This window comes from Eulemur rufifrons, chromosome 16 (genome assembly GCF_041146395.1).
Source record: "Eulemur rufifrons isolate Redbay chromosome 16, OSU_ERuf_1, whole genome shotgun sequence".
Classification (NCBI taxonomy): Eukaryota; Metazoa; Chordata; class Mammalia; order Primates; family Lemuridae; genus Eulemur; species Eulemur rufifrons.
In genome coordinates this window covers 56,166,340-56,188,217 of record NC_090998.1, presented here as the reverse complement: position 1 = coordinate 56,188,217, position 21,878 = coordinate 56,166,340, and the positions used below count along the sequence as shown (strand labels likewise).

Below are 21,878 nucleotides of genomic sequence, written 5' to 3'. Positions count from 1 at the left end.
TCTCTCTAGAAAATTGAAATTGTATTTCAGTGCTTGAGCCCTGGTGTGTAAAAGTGATAAAAGCACTGTTTTTGAGATTAGAGGCAAAAGAGGTCAACTTCCTGAATTTCTTTACTCCTGACACTAGCCTGACTTCTGGTTTTCCTATTTTGGGCTCAGCTCTAGTGAAGCCCAAGCCATGCACTCAAAGACAAGCTTTTGTGCATATCACAATAGTGTGAGTTACTGCTGACACAGCCATCACTCTTGTTCTTTTGAGTATTTCTTTCACTCTTTTGCTGACGCCATTACGAAAAGTAGTGCTGGCACAGCCTGCAGGGCACTAAATATCTCTCTGATGTATGTGGCTACCTTGTTCTTAAAATTTTATTTGCAAAGAAACTATTGATATATGGAGGGGCAATTTGCTTATAGAGTTTTTTCTTATAGATTTTGTGAATTTAGTGTATTGGGATATTCCACAAACGAACGAAAGCTACTAAAAAGCAAAAGCAATCAAAGATCAGAAAGTATTTTTAATGCTCACAATGTGAACATGAAGATACATCATTGTAAGACTTGTTTCTCCTCACTATTAATCGTCTAATTAATTATTCTTTCATTTCTTACTTTGATAGGGTGAGCTTTCTGTGTCACCCTGTAATTGTGCCGTCATTTTCATTATTAATTATTAAATATAAATTTATAAGCAATAAAATCTCATCTTAATCACCTCAAGGTTTTTATACTTCTAGTGCATGGTCTGTATTCTATTAAGGACAAGGACTCAGATGTGTTATTTTCACTTTATGTTCATTTTCAATAACTCTTACAAAAATCTTCTCCAGAAGACCTACATTTACAATGAAACTGATGAAATGCTGAATATAGAAAATTATTTGAAGACAAAATCCAGAAAAAGTACATTAAAACCGAAGATAGATTACCAAGCTAAAACCATCAAAAGCTGTCAGTTTTCACCCCATGTATAATTCTGTTGATTACTTTTTAATCTAAGATGTATTTTTTATAATGATGAACAGAAAGGATTTTATCACAAGTAGCTGAATGAGCTAAAAAAAAGCATACCTATATGCATAACATGTCATTTGTAATAAGGACATCTTTTAATATTCAAACATAATGAAATTATAAATCAGTAATAATCCACAGCATAATGAAAATTAGATGAAAAATTTAAACAAAGTTGGCTCAAAGTCATCTAAAAATCGAAAGATACTTTTAGAAATGTTTCGGTAACCTTAAACACTTAAGTTATAAAATTTCACATCTGTTAAAGAATACTTTAAACAATATTTCATTCTACTGGTGATTTTTCTTCCAAGTTCTTTAAAGGCATTTTTAATCAATTTCAATGCCAAAATAAAGCACTTCAAGTAAGATTTTAAAAATCACATATATATAAACATAAATCTAACTTATCTTGTAAATTTGTTGCCTTTATAAAATATGGGCAAAATTGCATGAACATAATTAAAAAATATCAATATGGCATTATTCTTGCAACATTTCTTTTGTTAATTAAGCAATTTTACATTTTTCCCTCAGCAGGAGCCAGTTAAATTTATGGTAGAGAAGTTATATGATAACTTACTGATGCCTTCATATTTCACCTTGGTTTACATGCTCTTCAAATTATACTTGGAATGATGACAAACAATAATCATTGACTATTAATAATATTTTAGAATATCAAAAGAGAGCACTATAAAAATATATGGAAATATGGAAGCAATACATCCATTGATGAGCAAATAGATAAAGAAAATATTGTATATACACGCAATGGAAGAGCATTCAGCCTTAAGGGGGAAAAAAGGAAATCCTGCCATGTGTGCTGACATGGGTGAACCTGACATTATGCAAAATAAAATAAGCTAGACACAGAAGGACAAATACCACATAACCCCACTTATATGAGAAATCTAAAATAGTCAAATTCATGGAAGCAGAGAGTTGAAGCTGGGGGAAGGAGAAAACAAGGAGATATTAGATAAGGATACAAAGTTTTAGTTATGCAAGATGCATAAGTCCCACAGGTCCACTGTACAGCATAGTGCGTATACTCAACAATACTTATTGTTGCTAAGGGGGTAGATCTTATATTAAGTGCTTTTATTACAAAATAATAATAAGTAAAGAGAGTGGGAGGAAAGTTTTGGAGGGGATGGATATGTTTATGGCATAGAGTGTGGTGATGATTTCATGGGTGTATACTTATCCCCAAACTCATCAAGTTGTACACATTAAATAGGGCAGCTTTTTGTAGGTCAATCATATCTCAATAAAATCTTTAAAATATATATATATTTTTTCATATATATATATATATAAAATCACCTGTGCTATATTACAAGTAAAATTCAGACTCCTGGAATTTGATAAATGATGGTACAATGCAATTTTTACTTAATAGTACTACTTAAAATAAATCAAAAATTTGAATTTCAAAACAAAATGTACCTGGGTTCTATTTAATAATAACTCAGTCATTTACCGATCAATGAAGGTATATATAAAAGAAAAAACTGAAATAAAATACATGCAAAAACCACACCTTCCCTCAACTTTTTCTTCTAGGATACCCTATAATATTAGAGCTTAAGGCACATAGATCCCACTTCAGGTGCAGACGTATAGATGTTTCTAAAGTATAGGTATAATATGCACAATTCTTCATAAATAAAATTAATGACCTCCTATTAAGTCATTTAATCCTAAAATACATATATCTACAACAATAAAACCACAAATGTTTTAGCTAATTTTTGTATTTTATCTCATGGAACAAGATGTTCTCATTTTTCTATGTATTAAAGTATTTTGTGCACTTAAAATATTACTTATTAACCTCTATTGACTTCTTTATTTTAAAGGATAATTTGTTTTTATTATAACATACTATAAAATATTTCCATTTATAAAAGTTGTTGCATTTTGAAGTCAATGTATAAATAAGTCAGACTTTATTTAGTTCCTAATAAATAAAAGATATAATAACTCTTTGAGGATACTAACGTTTAAAATTTGTGTTGCTTTTTATTGGGTAGCTGATTTTTTTCATGCATCAGTTAGTACTTTCACTCACCTTTAACGATGATATAAGCCTAACGTAAGACCAGATCAACCTTTCACTAAAAGTCACAAACAATTAAAGTGCACTTACCATGTTCCAGCCAGGGTAGAGGTAGTCTGTACCAACAAATTCAAAGTAGTGAGCAAACCCTTCCTTCAGCCACACATCTTCCCACCACACAGGAGTCACAAGGTCACCAAACCACTGCAGTAACAAGATGAATGGGCATCAAATAAAATAAAATTCATCCTTAAACTATTTTATCTAAAATTAAATGTATTAAACTATGATTACTATAACTGGAATTCATTCCCCAATTGATTTTTGTGATCTTAAAAAGTGTTGTGACAAGACTGTATTGATTTATTTGATTACTTGGGTGACATTAGTGTTTTATACATGCATTCAGCAAAAAAAAAAAAAAAAAGATCAATGGACACAAAAAGAATATTTAACTTGGAGAAGAACAGAATCAGGAGAAAAAAACAATGACAGCTGTCTTCAAATATTTGAAGGCTTATTATGGAGAAAAGCAAAATGCTTGTTTCATGTGGCCCTACAAGGGACAAGTTAGACCAATGAATGAAAATTGGGGTTGGTAAATGTCTGCTGAAAATACAGAAAACCCTCTAACACATGAGATGGCAGAAGATGGGAAAATACTGCCTTGTTAGGTAGTGAGCGGCTCATCACAAGAGGTGTGGAAGCATCACCCTCTAGTGGCAGAGGCAATTCAGAGATGACATTAACTGACTGTTGGAACTAAGGGTTCCAACTTTCCTTGATTCCATGATAGTGAGGATTGGACCAAAAAAAAAAAAATCTCTCTAAGATCCGTTCATAAAAAATCATGTATTTTTTATTGGTGTTTTGACTAGGTCATGATGCATGACTATGAAACTCTTTCTTAATTTAGGAAAATGTTAAAGGAATTATTTTTTCTTTAAAAAAAAATACATTACATGCCAGGAGCTATCCTTAAGAATTGGGATTCAACGACAAAAGTTAGATGGAGTCCCTTCTCATGCAGCTGACTTTTTATTGTGGAGGGAGGGGGGATGAGGTGAGGCAGACAGTAAAAAATAAATAAATAAACAAATGAACAACACAATTTCAGATCCTAATCAAGTGTTATAGAAATGGGGGGAGGGACTGTGTTAGACTGTAAAAGCAAAAATGTTCTCTCTAAGCAGGTAACATTTGAGCTCAGACTTTAATGATAAGAAAGATCCAGCCATGAGTAAAAGCCCTGGGCAAAAGGATTTCAGGCAGATGTAAGGAACCCTTACTGGGAAGACTGTAAGTGGGAATGAGCCGTTTAAGAAAGAGAAGACCTGTGTGGCTGGAACACAGCAGACCAGGAGGACGGAGGTGGGAAAGAGTCCAGAACGCAGACAAGTGCCAGACCATGTAAGGCTTTAGGAGCCCCATAACTAGCTTGGTGACTGAGAGTTTAACTGTAATAATAAAGTATCTCTTCCTCAAGAGGACCTCTCATTGAAATGCAAATAAAAGATAGCTCCAAATACGTTGATAACCACAAAAAATATTTACAAGTTTTAATATTCTTTATCAAAAACGCTTGTTTCTCCTTCCAATTGAAAACATGCCTTCAGAAGGGTGACAACAAATAGGTGGGGAGGGAGGGTAACATAGAAATTAATTTTGCAATGATGGTAGAAATTATCGTTAAGCGTTGTTCCTAGCTCCTGGTTCATTCCTGCATAGAAAGTGGTCTACCTATACTAAGTTACAATATGAAAGTAACTTAGAGTATGAAACAAATGAAACCCAGTTCTCTGAACAATTAATTATACATTATCAGTGTGCTTTCATTTCAACAGAACTATATATCTAATTTGTCATTTATAGAAATGTTCGAAAGGAAACTGCTTTTGCCTCAAAGAGTTGTAGGTTTAGGTGGAAACCGTCCCCTTTGGCACAGAAGTGAAGCCCTGGTTGTCTCTGCAATGGATCCTTTAAGTCTCTAGGTAAAAAACACATGCCCAACCTGGCCAGCATGACAGGTACAAAACATCTTACAGGGTGTCTGCAAAAAACCTGACATTTAGGTAAATGGTCTTATGACCTGGATCAATTCATTTATTAGCATTTAACAGTGACAGCATTTGGCACATCGCTCTTTCTTCAGTTTTTCTAGCTTTTAAAAAGGTTTTAGGTTTATAATATATTGAAATCATACTGTATTACAATGAGATTTCTGGTGTTTTAAGTTAAAAACTATCCATAGTTACTAGTAACCTGGACAGGTATTGCTTTCTGTTAGCATGAACATCTATTTTCAGTAATTTTTTTCTTCACTAAAATCAAGATTCAGAAAGGCATGCAAATCCTCTCTAATACCTTCCACTCATTGTAAGGAAGTGCATAAAATCAAAATGAAATTAATTTTGTCTTATCTTCACTACAAAGTTGGCTAATTTACATATGAATTTCTAAACATGCCAAGACAAAAAATATCAATCATTTGAGAACAAAGAGTCTACGGCTGAGTTAGGGAAAGACTTCCTAAGTGTCTATGTGATGGGAAAAGGGGAATAACAAATTGATTTCAGCAAAAGAAAATTTTGACACGTACACAAAACTCAGCTGCATCTTGCAGCAATGCAATAAATCATTGCCATCACTGCACTTACCATATATACACACTAATAATCACAAGAAACTCAGGCAAGGTTGATAACAGCAACTGGATAAGGGCTCCAAAGAGGCTGCTGGTGGCAGTGCCACCTCACTCCTCAACTAAACGGAATAACAGTTGCTTACTCAATATGATTGGTGTGTTTGTTTTTGTGTGTGCTGTCATCTGAGAAAAATAGCATATCTTCCAAAAAGAGCTACACATAGTGTTCCATATAAAATTAAAACTTCATTGGGAGGATAATAATTTAGCTCTTAATCTAGATACCTGAAATTATTCTACATTCTCAAGAGCTTGCACATTATACTTACACCTGATCCTTTTTCTCATACCTGGTGACATATCTCATGAACAATGACCATGGTGACATCCAGCAAATAAGAAATAGATGAAACACTGGGATCCAGCAGTATTCTTTGTTCCACAAAAATACTTAGTCCCCAGTTCTCCATAGCAGCATACGGATGCTTAGGCACAGCTAAAAGATCTAGAAATAGAATAAAACAGTTCCAAAGTCTTTAACAAAGAAACCAGATTCTACATTTATAACCTAAATAAGTCTAGAAATCCTAATTATAAGGAATACTTCCTTTTTCTTAGGTTTTTTTTTTTTTTTTTTTTTTTAAATTAAACTACCTGCCATTTCTGCCTGACAGCGAAATATAGGCTATTACCGTAAATGCCAGCCATCTTGCTCATCACAGTTCATTTTCAGGCCCAGTGCTATAGGTGGGTTGGAAGTGTCAGCACCATTATTGACAGGCCCATCCTAATAAATTTCATAAAGTCAAGGAAACCAAATGCATCAGGACTCCATGCAGCCAAAGAAATTATGCCTCCTAATGAAAATGTATTCAGCTCAATGCCGTAAATACTATAGTCTTACTTGTACCTCAATATTTTCCAAGAGAAAATATTTTATATCAGTTTTAAAATGTGTTGTCATTTCTCTAACTGCTTAAATTCTAGCATATTTTTTCAGTTCTGTTAAACACACAATGTTATATGTAAATATATCTTACAGAGAAAGTTGTGATCGTGGATGTAGTCGCAAAAGGACTATGAGGGGACACACAGGCTTTGGTCTGGCCCTGCCACCATCAGCTAGATATGTGACATCAGTAAATCACTTAATTTCTTGAGACCTCACCTATAAAATAAGGTTATTGAGCTTAATTATCCCCAAAATACCTTCCAGCCCCAAAAACCTATGATTAGATTATTTTAAGATCTGTGCTTATTTTAAAAGTTCATAAAGGTATTATCAACTTCTGGGTTATGATGACACAAAAAAAAATTAATGCTTTGATGTACTCACTCTGCTCTAGACACAGCAATGATAAATAAAATATTAAAAGGGAAAACTAAAAAACATCTCCAGGCTCAAAAATAAACCTCTCCATGGACCAGAAATGCAAAGTGGTGATTGTGTGTGAAGCCACAGGCCTGCTGGGGTCTGGCTCCAGAAGCAGGCAGTGGCAGCTGGGAATTGGCTATCACAGATCCTGCCAGAGCCAAGAGGAACTAAGCCAAGCTGACTACTCGCTGCCAGGGGTTGAGGTAAGGCACACATGCTCATGAAAGGAGGCTGAAGCTGAAAATAGCTGGTGTTTGTTGCTTCCTGGGAAAGCTAGCAAGTGGCAGGGTGGGGATTTGAACCCAGCATCCTGGCTCCAGTGCCTGTGCTTTTAATCACGATGCCATACTTAGTGCTCATAGTCTCTGACCCGGAAGTTCCACTTCTCAATATAAACCCTGGAGCAATTCCCTAAGGTGCGACGGAAAATTGTAAACAATGTTCACTGTAGTATTGAGTATTGTTTGTAAGAGTGACAAGGGAAAACTAAATGCCTTTCAGCAAGATAATGGACAAGGAAACTGTGAAATAGTTATATAAAGGAATATTACACAGCAATCTAAATGATCTCACCACTATATTCTAACACTACATGCAGCAACCTGGATGATCTGAGAAACATGATGTTGAGGAGACAAGTAAGTTTTCAAATGACCCATACCATATATGACTTAAAAACAAGCAAAATAATACTATGTGTTGTAAATGGACACTCATACATGAACATACACAGAGAGATAGACAGTAATAGTAAAACACACACACAAACACATCATATAGCAATGATAAATACTAAATTCAGTATCATGTTTGCTTCAGGGAAGTAAGGAGGGAAAGGGATGAAAAGCAGTCACATAGGAATTTAATAGTAATATTTTTAATATTATTATTAATTTAATATTAATTTTTTAAAGTTAGTGATGGGTACATCAGTACTGGTTATAATATTATTGATTTTTTTCTGTAGGCTTTAAATATTTCATAATAAGAAAAAGGATAAAATTTACCAAGTCTTATAATATGATTGATTTTCATTTATTCCTGACTTCAACAAACACCTTCTCAACATTGATTGTGCTTGTAAGTCTGAAATCCATATTAAAATTGGTCAAATATTATCCCTATATTCCACTACACTTTAGACTAAGAATGAGGGCATGATAGCTATAACACAACAGAGAAAAAAATGGTAAATAAGAATAAAAAGTGTTTGAAAGAGAGAGAAAACAAATCTGGTTAAGGAGATTCTTGAAAGAAATGCTATTTATGTTGGACTTCCAAAGGAGTTCAACAGGCAGACAGAGGTAATGTATGCATTTATATACACAACAAATACTCATTGAGTGTCTCCTTTACTCAATATACTCAATATAGGCAAAATTTTGCTCTGTCCTTCAAGCTCCTTGCTTTCTGCCATCATGGTACTTATGTGCATATGTGGGTGTGTGCACAAAGTCAATTAACCAGTAATAAATGAGTGAAAGAAATTTACTAAATGATACATGCTACAAAGATAATATAACAGTATAAGATATGATGGATTGCTGTGGTGTGTGGGTGTAGCATGGTCAAGGCAGGCCTTTCGAAGGTAATCACATCTCGCCTGAGATGTGAAGAATGGCAGAAGCCTAGCTTGCTTGATGCTCTGTAGGAGTGTAGGCTAAGAAGATGAGACAACAAAAGCAAAGGCCCTAAGGTGGAAATGAGACAAGTATGTTGGACAAACAGAAGAGGTGGGTGCAGCTGAAGCATATAAAGGGGGAGGAACAGTTGTCAGAGAACTGGTACAAATTGCAAGTATGTAACAAATAGATATTCTTCTACATAACATTTTAACTTAAGACCTCACCTAAATATGAACAAACCAGACAACAGAACCAGAAAATGTCAACCTTGCCTGTCCCCGGTAGATGGCAACAGCAGTAGCAGGTCTGGTGTCATGTACTTGTAAGAACATGTGGACTAATGAGCAATCCCTCTGAACCAAGCCTGTTGCAGAGTAGAGGCAATTCTGTATGCTGTAGTTGTCCAAGAGCCAAGAGGAGTCAGATCCCCAAGGCTAAGTGAGCAGATGAAGCCCCACACTGGGATCTGGATGGGCTCAAATAGCACAGAGAGAAGACACCACACATAAGAGCTGGATGTGGGGTCTAGGGGTTTGGAATGAAAAGGAAGGTACAACTGGGGGGCAGTCATCAGAGAGCAAAAGCCTGACTAGCAGCATAAGCAGGTATGTTCCTGGGACAGTTGAAGATTGATGACAAAGATATCCGGCACCGGTGACTTAAGCAGGCAACTGGTTACATATTGATATTCAGAGGTTCAAGGGCATAGAAGTCAGGCCTGGGTAGCAAGGTTATAGATCAATCAAACAAGGACTCTTCAGTAAATGGAGCCAGATTCAAATAAAGTGAGGAACAGAGTAAATCATGGTAGCAGGAGGCTGCCTCTCAGTTACACACACACAGGCTTTATAATAAATATGGGAAAAACCATGTTCATAGATGGTGGGGGGAGAAGATAAACTGAAAAAGCTTAGATTATGCTATTACACAAATAATAACTTTATAACAAAGTACTGAGGAAATTTAAATTTTGTTCAAACAACCATAGACAGGTGTTTTAACTCTATGCATCTGCTCTATACCTTCATAAGTTAAGGAATCTTATATGATAGTTTTATAACTTAAGAGCACCTGCATCAAGAATATACCCACATCAAAACTTATATGCAAATATTCATAAAAGCCACATTTCCAGTAGCTAAAAACTAGGAACAACTCAAATGTCCATCAAAGGCTGAATGAATAAAGTACAGTATATCACATAACAAAATACTACTCAACAATAAAAAGAAATGAACTATAGATACAGGCCACAACATGGGTTAATCTCAAAATAGTTATACTGAGTAAAAAAGAAGAAAACAGAATATATACTGTATGATTCATGTCATTTATATAAAATTTCAGAATATGCAAACTAATCTTCAGTGTCAGAAGCAGATCAGGGGTTGCCTGGCAACAAAGATGGGAGGGGTTGCAACATAGCAACAGGAAATTTGGGGGAGTGATGGATATGTTTATTATGATGATGATGTCATGTGTGTATACACATGTTAAGGCATCAAATTGGATACTTTAAATATGAACAGTTTATTGTATATCATTATTCATGCACTTCAATGAATCTATTAAAAAATACCTGTGTCAGTAACTGAAATATTCTTTTGCTTATTTGAGGCAGATAATTAATTCACAATGAATTAAATAATTTTCATTTTTGCAAAATAAATTTGTTATGAGACTATATCCATTAAAATGTGCACCCATAGCTCTTTCATATGCCTTGAAAACAGAAGTAAGAAAACTCCAATGTTTCAGAATCTAATTTACTTGGAAACTCAAAGAAAATCCTAGATAAAATTATGCACAGTAGTCTGCTTCCAATTAATTAGTACAGTCCAAAAAACCACAGACAGGAAATAATTCATATAGTACTAGTAATTGTGATAACATAAATTAATACAAAAATCTGACTTTCCCTACTTGCTCATTTTTTACTCACCTTCAATGCACAACAATTTGCCCCCTTAACACCATGTTTAAACAGCTTGGAATTAACTAAATTCACAAAATTTCATGAATACTTCTCAATTTTTATCTTCATTGACATTAATGAGAATCGTCATGCTATTGATTAGTGTCTACAATAACAGGATGTCCACGCTTTTCCACCACTTCTCAGATTAGCCCTTCTTGTTATTGTTGTGTTGTTTTCTTTTGTTTTGTTTTTTACTTTCCTGCCATCCTCTGATTTTTGGAAATCAAAGTTTCCAGGTTTTCCATCTACAGTTTCTGTGCTGTTTTATTTTGTTACTGCAATTGTTTATATGTGTCCCCTCCAAAAGTCACCTTAAAACTTAATCTCCATTGTGGTAGAATTAAGCAGTGGGGCTTTTTGGGGAGTGACTATGTCATGACAGCTTCCCTCATGAATGGATTAGTACCTTCTAAAAGGACTGGAGGGAACGAACCTAGGCCTTTTTGGTCCCTTCTGCCATGTGAGGACACAGCATTCGTCCTCTGTGGAAAATACAGCAACAAGGTGTCATTGGGGAAGCAGAGAGCAGCCCTCACCAGACACCAAACTTGCCAGCACCTGCATCTTGCATTTCCCAGCCTCCGGAACAATAAGAAATAAATTTCTATGATTTACAAATTACCCAGTCTCAGGTATTTGGTTATAGCAGCACAAAGATACTAAGACATTCACTGTACTACTTATTTTCTTTGAGTGTTCTCATCCACTCCAATGTTACCACCCATATTCCCAGACAGCTCACTTTGAGTTCTTGATGAAGATATTTAAGCATCATGTAGTAGACTGTTATTTGACAACCCCCCCAAAATGGACTGTGCCTTTTTGAGTAGGCTCCTCCCCTTTTAATATGACTTAAACCTTACGAAAACCTTGTGGCTTCCTCTTTTTCACTCTGAGGAAAATCAACCACCATGAAAACCATGTCCCATTACCCTAAGGATACCATGCTGGGAGGAACCCTGCAACCATGGCCAAAGGTCCAAAGATCACCAAATGGGGTCTGTCCAATAGTACATGTCAACTATAATCCAGTCTTCAGCATTAGTGGCAGTGTTGCTACAGTTATCCTTCTGATGCATAACCTTGTAAGCTAAAAATGCACTCTAATATCTTTTACATCATTAAACAACCACTAACAAAAAATTGTGTGAATTATCAGGGCTCTCCTCTCTGCCACGGTCAGATCTGAGCTTCCAGATCATCACAGGTAGTCAGCCCAAAATAAGATGTTTTGCTCCCAGCTTTGGGCTCATTTAAGCCCTGGCTCCAGCGTGAAAGAGTCTGATATCCTCTGACTCAGTTCATCTCTTCTGCATAATCAAGCTCATAGTCCACGCTTTTTCTAAAAGTGAGAGGAACAGAGGAGACATGGTGTGATATATGACCTCAGAGACTTGTCAATTGTCCTGCTCTCTCTGTACACTTTTCATTCGGCCTAAGCCACACCCCCTAGAGTCTTGGCTTTCCTTCCCCAGCCAATTTCTGCCTTCCAGTCACCCACACCCCAACCTATCAGTTCATTCTGGATTTGTCATTCATCTCTTTATCTAAATACTTTGAGATTAGTACAAGAGTCCCTAATAAGATTAGAACCCCAATACCCCAGACTTAGCTTTGAGCTTGTAAAAGGACAGAAAGTCCCGGGAGACAAGAGATTTAATGTCAAGGAAAGAAATATCCTCAGCAACTCAGAAGCACCACCACAGCAGCTGACCCATCCATACCTGCACAGAAAACAGACCTGCTACCAAGCCCCTAGTAGAATCAGAGGATGTGGCATTTTCCTTCAAAGCAACACTGCTCCCTGGTTGGGTGTGAGATTTTCTGCTCAGAAGTTTTGGTTTCAGAACAGGAAAAATTCCACAGCTCTTTTTCATGGGAACAACTGATCTTTCTGATTGCCTCTGTACGTGTCATATATTTCATTCATTCATTTATTCAATAAAATATGAGCCCTTACTCTGTTGCAGCAGAGAAGGAGACTAACAGGGACCCTGCTTTTATCAAGCTCCCATCTCAGAGGGATGGGGAGGGCTGGGTGGGGTAGGGAGGCAAATAATACACAAATAGATGAACGATCAACAAGGTAATATGAGACTGCAATTGGGACTATGATGAAAACAACAGAGGGGTATATTAAACAGTGACAGAGTTGGAGGGAGAAAACTTTAGATTGAATGACCAGGAAAAGTTTCTTTGAGGAAATTAACATCTATGCTGAAACACCAACCCAATCCTTGAGGACAGGGCAGTTTTTTTCTTTATTTCATCAGATTTAGGGAGTACAAGTGTTTCTTGTTACATGGATGAATCATACATGCTAAAGTCAGGGTTTTTAGTGTACACATCACCAGAATAGTGTACATTGCACCCAAGTACTGCACTTCCAGTGTTTAGCACAGTACCAAGCACATGGCAAATGTTCATAAAATAATTACTAAATAAATGAATAGTTTGCCTTGTAATGGCAAGTCATGCTAAATATAGCTTACAACTAGTTTTGCCTGGGATTACAAACCAAACAGTTGTATAACACACCCAAGAAAGGGCCTTCAGTGCTACAGATCTGGTCATCAGTTCTATGGTTTCACTTGTTGCCATGTGACAAGCTCTGCTGCTCTTTTACATCACCTCCCTACTCCTAGGCAAAGTACCACGTACATGCATTCCCTTTGGATTCATGGGCAGGTTCTGAACTTTTGGCACTGGTCCTTCTACCCCACACCACACCCATTTTGCTCTCAAATCTGTAGGATTCCAACTCTTACTCCTGTTTCCTGCCTATTTTCACTGCTTGAATTTCACCACTTAAATTTCACCTTCAGGAGTGTCCTCATGCTGTACACTTGTCATATCTCAATCACGATCCAAGTCATTTTTCCAGCTCTGCTGCCCAGGCCTTCTTAGCAGAGGGCAGCGGATATAGTGGTTAAGCTCTGGAGTCTATATTGTCAGGGATCCAAACCCAGGCCTAGCATTTACTAGCTGTGGGACTTTGAACAAATTGTTCAACCTCTCTCAGCTTTCATTTCCTCATTGATAAAATGAGGATATTAATGGTACCTGTCATGCAAGTTACTGTGAAGATTAAATGAGTTAGAACATGTAAAGCACTTAGTCCTAAACACAAAACATGATAAGTCAATGTTATCACTATTTGGGATCTTTCTACTTCATCCCTACCTTAGGGAATCGAATGTATCATAGGCCTCAGCTGGGAGAGAAGGAGGAAATTTGTCTTTGAACCAAGATAAAGTTTTGTTTAATATATTATATTAGGGACTTTAATTTCTGAAATGAAATTTTATTTTATAACTTAGACCAAAATAGGACCTACCTAAGAATAGGCCAAGAAACATCAAAGGATATGCCTATGTTATCATTCAGGGACACCAAATATATTTTAAGGGCATAACAGGTAAAAACCAAAAAGTTGTATTTTGATTATGCTATGACTGACACTTGCTCAAGATACTACTTACATATGCATTTATATTTAAGTATAAAAAATAAAAATCTTTGCTCTGAAGGTTAACACATGTGGCTAGTAAAAATATAAATTGCATTTTATATAGCAATATTCATAAGATAAAATTTATAGAAACAACCTATTACTAATATTTATAAAATGAGAATAACCATCATTTTCTTCCTTTCAAGTATATATTCTGAAGATTTTTTACTCACAAACAGGTTAGGTTCTGAATGATTGTTTTTAAGTTTATTTAATAGGAGGAATTTAAGATTTGCTATTCTTGGATACATTCCCATCAAATTTAAGAGTGAGTCAGTCCTTTAAAGTTTTAAAACAAAACACACTTTTCTCCTGATGGACTTTTTATTTGGGCCCCTTTCATTCAAAAAAGACTAGTTTCAGCTACACATTTTGGCTTGTAACAGAATTTTCATCAGCACTACTTGTATTCACAAGCTTAGCTTTCAAGTTCTCAAACTCCTAGCATTCTCCCAAATTAGCATTAGGCCATAATACGCAGTCAATGTTTTTGCTGATCCTCCTGCTACACACTCAAAAAAATTTTTTTTTTCATTTCTGCAATCACTTTTCCTCGACACTTACTGATTACTGTCAATTGCAAGGGAAGAACACTTTTCATGTGTTGCTTGATTTCCTTTTTCCCTGAAAAAGACTTTCTATGCCAAGGACCTATCCCACATGCATAGAGAATGTGTGTCAGCTTCTCACCCTTTAATTTTTAAAATTAGCCCTACTTTAATTTTCTTCATCATATTGTGCATTTTTCTTCATTGTACATCTAGTACTTTGAAAGTGCACAGTCTTTGCTTTAATGGACATAATTAGACATGAACACAGAAAACACACTAAACGACCTTTATTCCCATCTACTAGTGATAGGCCAACTTGACTAATGCTTGTTATATAACAATGATTTGTTGTAATTTAAGAGAATATAGGTTGAAAGTAAAGGTTCTTCCCTATTAAGGTTCCATTTACAATGTATTTTCATATATTTCAAAAATACTTATTTATTACCTAATATACACCAGAGTGATTTATGCACTGGACATATGAACTTGAACAATAAAGATATAGTCCCTTTAAACTCTCGTGGAGCTTACAAACTAATGGGGGATACAAACAAGTTAAAAAGCATATATATAGGAGACACACATGAAGGCAATTACAGTATAGTGCATATGCTACGATGAGCGCACAGTATAATGGATGCTGCGTAGAGCGGAGATTAAGAACACGATCTCAATACTGCTACTTAATGGAGCACATTACTGATCCTCTCTGCTCCTCATTTTCCTCACCTGTAAAATGGAGATGAATATAATTGCAACTATTTCACAAGATTACTGTGAGGGCTATTGTTGGAACACAATTCTCTCAAGGGTCTCTCAAATTTCTGAATGTTTTATGAGCACAGGCACTGACTGCTTTTTGTTCCACACTATCTTTTTATGGATGTTTGTATAGCAAAAACAGAGACAGTGTCCTCTCCAGAGCAAAGGGTGGGCATAGATATCATCACTTATAAAAGAACCAGGTTCCCTAGAGTCAGGGCTGTTCACCTGTAATATAATCCATTGCATGTGCAGGTACCATCTGGACCTCTTTGTGTCACTCTTGGGAATTGGAGCTCAGGGAACTGGCATCAAAAAAAAAAAAAAAAATGTTGATACTCTGGCTACTGCTATAGCTGGAATAATAATGTCATTTGTTTCTAATCCAAGAGTTTGATGACTCTTGCCAGCATTCATGAAACAATGACAGGCTGACTTGTTAAGATTACAAATAGGGTAAAGTAAGATCTCAAACTCTTCATAGTTCTTGACAACTATATGAGTTAATACATGTGAGGTCTTAGAACAGTACCTAGCAAGTGGTAAGTTCTCTATAACTGCTAGTTATTGTGGTAGACAGAAAATTGTCCCCCAAAGATGCCTGTGTCCTCATTCCTAGAACCTGTGACTATATTAGGTTACTCGGCAAAGGGGAATTGCAGTTGCAAGTAGAATTAAAGTTGCTAATCGGCTGACCTTAAGATGGGAAGAATAGCCTGTATTATCCAGGTGAACCCAGCGTATTCACAAGGATCCTGAAAAATGAAAGCAGGAGGCAGAAAAAGAGCCAGTGTCAGGGTGATGCAATGTGAGAAAGACTCTAACATCCATTGCTGGGCTTTGAGGATGGAGGGGGACCATGAGCTGAGGAATGCAGACAGCCTCTAGAAATTGCAATAAAAAAAAATTAGAGGTTCTCCCCTAAAGCCTCCAGTGAGAACAGTGTCAGACTTCCAACCTACATAAATGTAAGATTATAAATTTTTGTTATTTTAAACCACTAAGGAGGTACTAATTTCTTATTGCATCAATAGGAAACTAATGCAGCTATCATCATCATCATCACCTTTATCATTATTACCATTACTATATATTACAAAATAATTCCCTAATATTGACATAAGAATGAGAAAAGGCTTCTTAGAGAAAGTCAATTATGAGATCTGTTGAGTGAATGGGAAGTAGCCAGAGGGAAAGTTCATTTCAGGCTACTGGAGTAGCAAATGTAAGGAAATAAGAGAGAATACAGTACTTCTAGTAAACAAAAAACTGAGTCAATATGACTGAAGCATATAATGACAAACCCTGTTTTGGACATGCTGAGTTTGAGTTGCCTCTGGAATATTCAATTAGAGATATCTAATAAGAAGCTGAATATAGAAATCTAATGCATTGAAGAGAGGTTTGAGTTGGGGAACAGACTTAACAAGTTATCAATACGTAGGTGATAGGTGAGCCCAGGACCAATGCTGAGTAGAAAAGACGGCTAACGCAGATGTCTGAGGAGCACTGCTATTTATGAGAGAGGCAGAGAAAGGGGGAGGAGGGCCCACAAAGAATACTACCTATGACAAGATGCTGTCATAAGAGGGAGAGCATGACATCACATCATCCAAGAGTAGCGATCCATCCAAAGTGGAGGGTAGAGTTGACAGAGCTGACGAATATTTTGGGCAGATTTATAACATGCAGGTTATATATTAATATATTCAAGTATTTAAATTTTAATTAATGCCTTCAAAGAATACTATTAGGTTGTTGCAAAAGTAATTGAGGTTTTAGTATTGTTGAAATTTGCCATTTGACATTGGAATACATTCTTAAATAAATGTGGTTATATTATACATCATTTTAATGTGCATTTCTCACTTTATGTTTTTTGCTAATGACTTATTACTCTCTGTTTATTTTATATTTATTTTAGACTATGGAAATGATGTTAGACAAAAAGCAAATTCGAGCAATTTTCTTATTCAAGTTCAAAATGGGTTGTAAAGCAGCAGAGACAACTCACACGTCAACAACGCATTTGGCCCAGGATCTGCTAACAAATGTACAGTGCAGCTGTGGTTCAAGAAGTTTTGTGAAGGAGACGAGAGCCTAGAAGAGGAGGAGTATAGTGGCTGGCCATCGGAAGTTGACAATGACCAATTGAGAACAATCACTGAAGCTGATCCTCTTACAACTACACGAGAAGTTGCTGAAAAACTCAAGGTCGGCCATTCTACAGTCATTGGGCATTTGAAGCAAATTGGAAAGGTAAAAAAGCTCGATAAGTGGGTGCCTCATGAGCTGATCGAAAATAAAAAAATAATTGTCGTTTTGAAATGTCGTCTTCTCTTCTTGTATACAAAAGTGAACCATTTCTTGATGGGATTGTGACATGCCACAAAAAAATGGATTTTGTATGACAACTGGCAATGACCGGTTCAGTGGTTGGACCAAGAAGAAGCTCCAAAGCATTTCCCAAAGCCAAACTTGCACCAAAAAAATGCCATGGTCACTGCTGCTGATCTGATCCACTAAAGCTTTCTGAATCCCAGCGAAACCATAACATCTGAGAAGTACGCTCAGCAAATCAATGAGATGCACTGAAAACTGCAACACTTGCACCTGGCATTGGTCAACAGAAAGGGCTCGATTCTTCTCCATGACAAAGCCCAACTACATGCACGTTGCACAACTAACGCTTCAAAAGTTGAATGAATTGGGCTACAAACTTTTGCCTCACCTGCCATATTCACCTGACCTCTCATTAACCGACTACCACTTCTTCAAGCATCTTGACAACTTTTTGCAGGGAAAACGGTTCCACAACCTGCAGGATGCAGAAAATGCTTTCCCAAAGTTTGTGGAATCCCGAAGCACAGATTTTTACACTACAGAAATAAACAAACTTATTTCTCATTGGCAAAAATGTGTTGATTGTCATGGTTCCTATTTTGATTAATAAAGATGTGTTTGAGCCTAGTTATAATGATTTAAAATTCATGGTCCAAAACCGCAATTACTTTTGCACCAACCTAATTGTTTACCAGTCAATATCATTTTCAATAGATTTCTCAAATAAATTATAAAATCCTTTTATACAGTTAGAACACCAAGTCTAAACATATGTATTAGCACCATCACCTGAAGGGAGAAAAAAACCAATGCTCTGTTAGGGGCTCTCACTAATCAGCTCTTTAATGAGTGTCAGTTACTAGAGTGAGCCCATCTCACAGCATGGAACTCAGAGGTCTTTCTTGTTTTAAAAGTCATAGGTAGCTGAGAATCATTTTAGAGGTTTGAATAGCTCTTTGACACTCTTTAATTGACAGATTCACATTTCGAGCAGAAGTGATTATGAAAATAGTACTATTTATAAATGAGCATTCTTAACTCTTGAAATCTGCAGTTGTCAGTAAAATGTATTTTTAAATTCATATGCGCTTTAGACAGTCTGAATACAAAGTGGTTACCTCTAAAAGAAATTATTTATGTAGGTTTGATAAAGTGAAAACAAAGATTCATTGTGCCTTAAGGCCAGTTCCTCATAGCTTAAGCTGTACTAGTAGTACATACAATATTCAATCAAAAAATGCAAACATACAATTCAAAGGAGACAATGTTGGGTTCTTAGTCCAAAATTGTATAGCATTAATTTCAAACAAAATCAAATACTTATTGAAGCCCCTGAGGAAAAAATCACGAACATCCAGTGGCTACTTGTTGATTTTTTTTATCATTTCTCATCGCGGTACAACGTATTACCTAATATTCACTGGCACCAAAACAGTAGATTTATTTTCATAGAGCTAGTAGTACAAACAGGAGATACTAAAATTCACTGTGGATTGTAAAGGTTTCTAGGGAAATCTCTGGGAGTGTTTGGAGTAATGAAGGCAGAAAGAAAAGGGAAGAAAAGAGTTTAAAAACAGTGCAATTATAGAAACTGAAGACTTGGTGATTTGTGTTCATTTACTAAATTTTGACATTAACACGAAGCTAATTTACCTTTAAGGGAATTAAAACTAGAACCTTACCAATTTAGTCCTTGGCCTGCATACTACTAAAATACTTTATCTTTCTATAAACAAAACCTATGGATTTACCATTTGAAATAGTATCAAGTTACTCAGTGTCATGAAGAAAAATGAATACCATGTCCCATTCAGACTGAATTATGTATCAGCTGGGAGGAATTGATCAAAATATGAGCCATGTCTTTCATTACCAAATGTGCTTGATACTCTTGTAAATATCTTTTTGAGAGCATAAAGAAACTGCTTTCTCCAAATTTTTCCAACATAAGAGTTTCTGAAAGCTTCTATTCAATGCTTTTTTTCCCCAAAACCCATTACTAGTGTTCCAAATATTCCCTCGTTCAATTTACATTAGATCAAGAAATGAAATACAGAAAGAACTAATAATGAGGCAGAGATTGAACTGAACCCTTTACCTCTCCAAGCTCCAGTATCTAATGTGTATCACTAGGTTACATTCCTAAAGTGTATTTTATAAGAGGGAAAACATTTTGTACCCATAATGGGGAAATGCTGAGAAGAGAGGATTTTTTTTTTTTTGTACCCATCATAAAATGTTGCTCCTAATGTAAATACCCAGGGAATAGACCTGATGGAAAATTGCCAGGAGCCATTTTCCTAACACCACAGTTAATAGAGCGTGAGGGTTCTATAGCTCAAAACGACATGTAACTGATCACTGTACTCTTGCAGCAGGGATACTATCATGAAGAAAAGGATAACACCCTTCTCATTATTTTTTTTCTTGTCTTCCTAATACACTATGCAAATCTTTTATTTGTGTACTTGGAATCTGTTTCAATAACTATTGAAATGAAAACCAATATTCTAATATAAACATAAAAAGGAGTGCTGACTAAAATGCAGGGGTCCAAGACACAAAAGCATCTACTCATGTTTTGCAGAAGCATTTGGGATATTCCAGTCCTGGGGGCGGGGGGATGGCACAATTGCAGCCTGGCCCAGGACTACCACAAAATGTTTGGAATGTTCCGGAGCTAACTACCTCAAGGAGCTTGTGTCCACTTCTCGTGGTCTCAGTGTGTGTGTGTATGTGTGTGTGTGTGTGTGTATGTGTGTATAAGTATATATAACGTTCATTTAATATGCATATGTCAATATACATAGTGAGTATATATGTATATATGAGTGTATATATTGCATAATATTATATATACACTGAAACCCAACATACACACACATATACACAGGAGATGTATACACAGGACTGAAATTAGCCAAATTTTGGTAAAACTAATTGAATTCTATGAGTCTATGATTCTGAAATCATTCTAGAAGTAGACTCCTCTGTGTCTAGACCTATGTAATTTCAGGTAGATGAAGGGATTAAAATCAGGCTACACTTGTTGGTTTTGTCCCAAGGGGTCCAATTTAATAATAATGGCAAATGATACTTTTCAAAAATCATTGGGAAGGTCTCCAAATTAGATATAAAAATACAATACCTCTAACTTTTATCTTTGAAAATTCTAACATCTCAGCTTATGACCTACTGATCTCTGCCACTCCTAAAGTTTTATTCATTGTTGACTATTAGGTTTGTTCTCATATTTAACGTAATAGCCATCCCCAACACTTCTATTTGTTACTGGAAACATAAAGCTATTCTTTAAATATTTGGCACTCAATTTAAAATAATTATAATGATATTTCAGGAAAAAAGTTTATTTCTTCATAAGATTACATTGTAAAATATATTAAATAAACATAATTTCTATATTTACCATTACAAAAATAGTTGACAAATCTTTAGCCTTTATTTATAAAAATATTTTTGAGGTTTACAACTATTAAACACTTGTACGAAGTATTTAGATTATTGCACCATATAACAGGTTTGTTGTTGTTACCACTATACTATAAGAATATGCCACATTTTTACATTACATATGACATTTTTTAAAAAGCAAAAAGTACTCAAGGAAGTTTTTACAATTTTTCTATACTGATCATCTACTGAGAAAATTTAGCACTTGGAAATGTCATAAATATTAAGCATACAAACATCAAAGACATTAAGTTTCTAAGTTTGAGATCACATTGACTTTAAGACTTTATTAAACAGTCATCTCTCCCTTTCTCCTTCCAAACCTTCTTATCCTGTCTCATTGGCTCTTGGAATATAGGTATAAAAGTATTGTGTTCAGTGAATCAAAATGAGTTCTCAGTATTCTGAACCATAAGAGATACATGAAGAGAAATGGCAGGAGGCAACTTACGATGGAAGCAAATAATATTGAAGAATATTGTATATAGACAATATAACTTTATGGGGTTTTACTCAAGTAGTGAAGGACCATGAAC

General features: G+C 35.7%; 1 protein-coding gene across 1 annotated transcript in view; it reads right to left on the bottom strand.

Annotated features, from left to right (window-relative positions):
* The window catches only part of TRHDE (thyrotropin releasing hormone degrading enzyme), a 367,060-nt gene that overhangs the window by 167,692 nt on the left and 177,490 nt on the right, over window positions 1-21,878 (bottom strand). The window contains exons 4-5 of the mRNA XM_069490875.1: window positions 6,071-6,225; window positions 3,167-3,280 (exon numbers count right to left, since the gene is read on the bottom strand). Coding sequence (XP_069346976.1) covers window positions 3,167-3,280; window positions 6,071-6,225 — 269 coding nt within the window. The remainder of the gene's footprint in view (window positions 1-3,166; window positions 3,281-6,070; window positions 6,226-21,878) is intronic.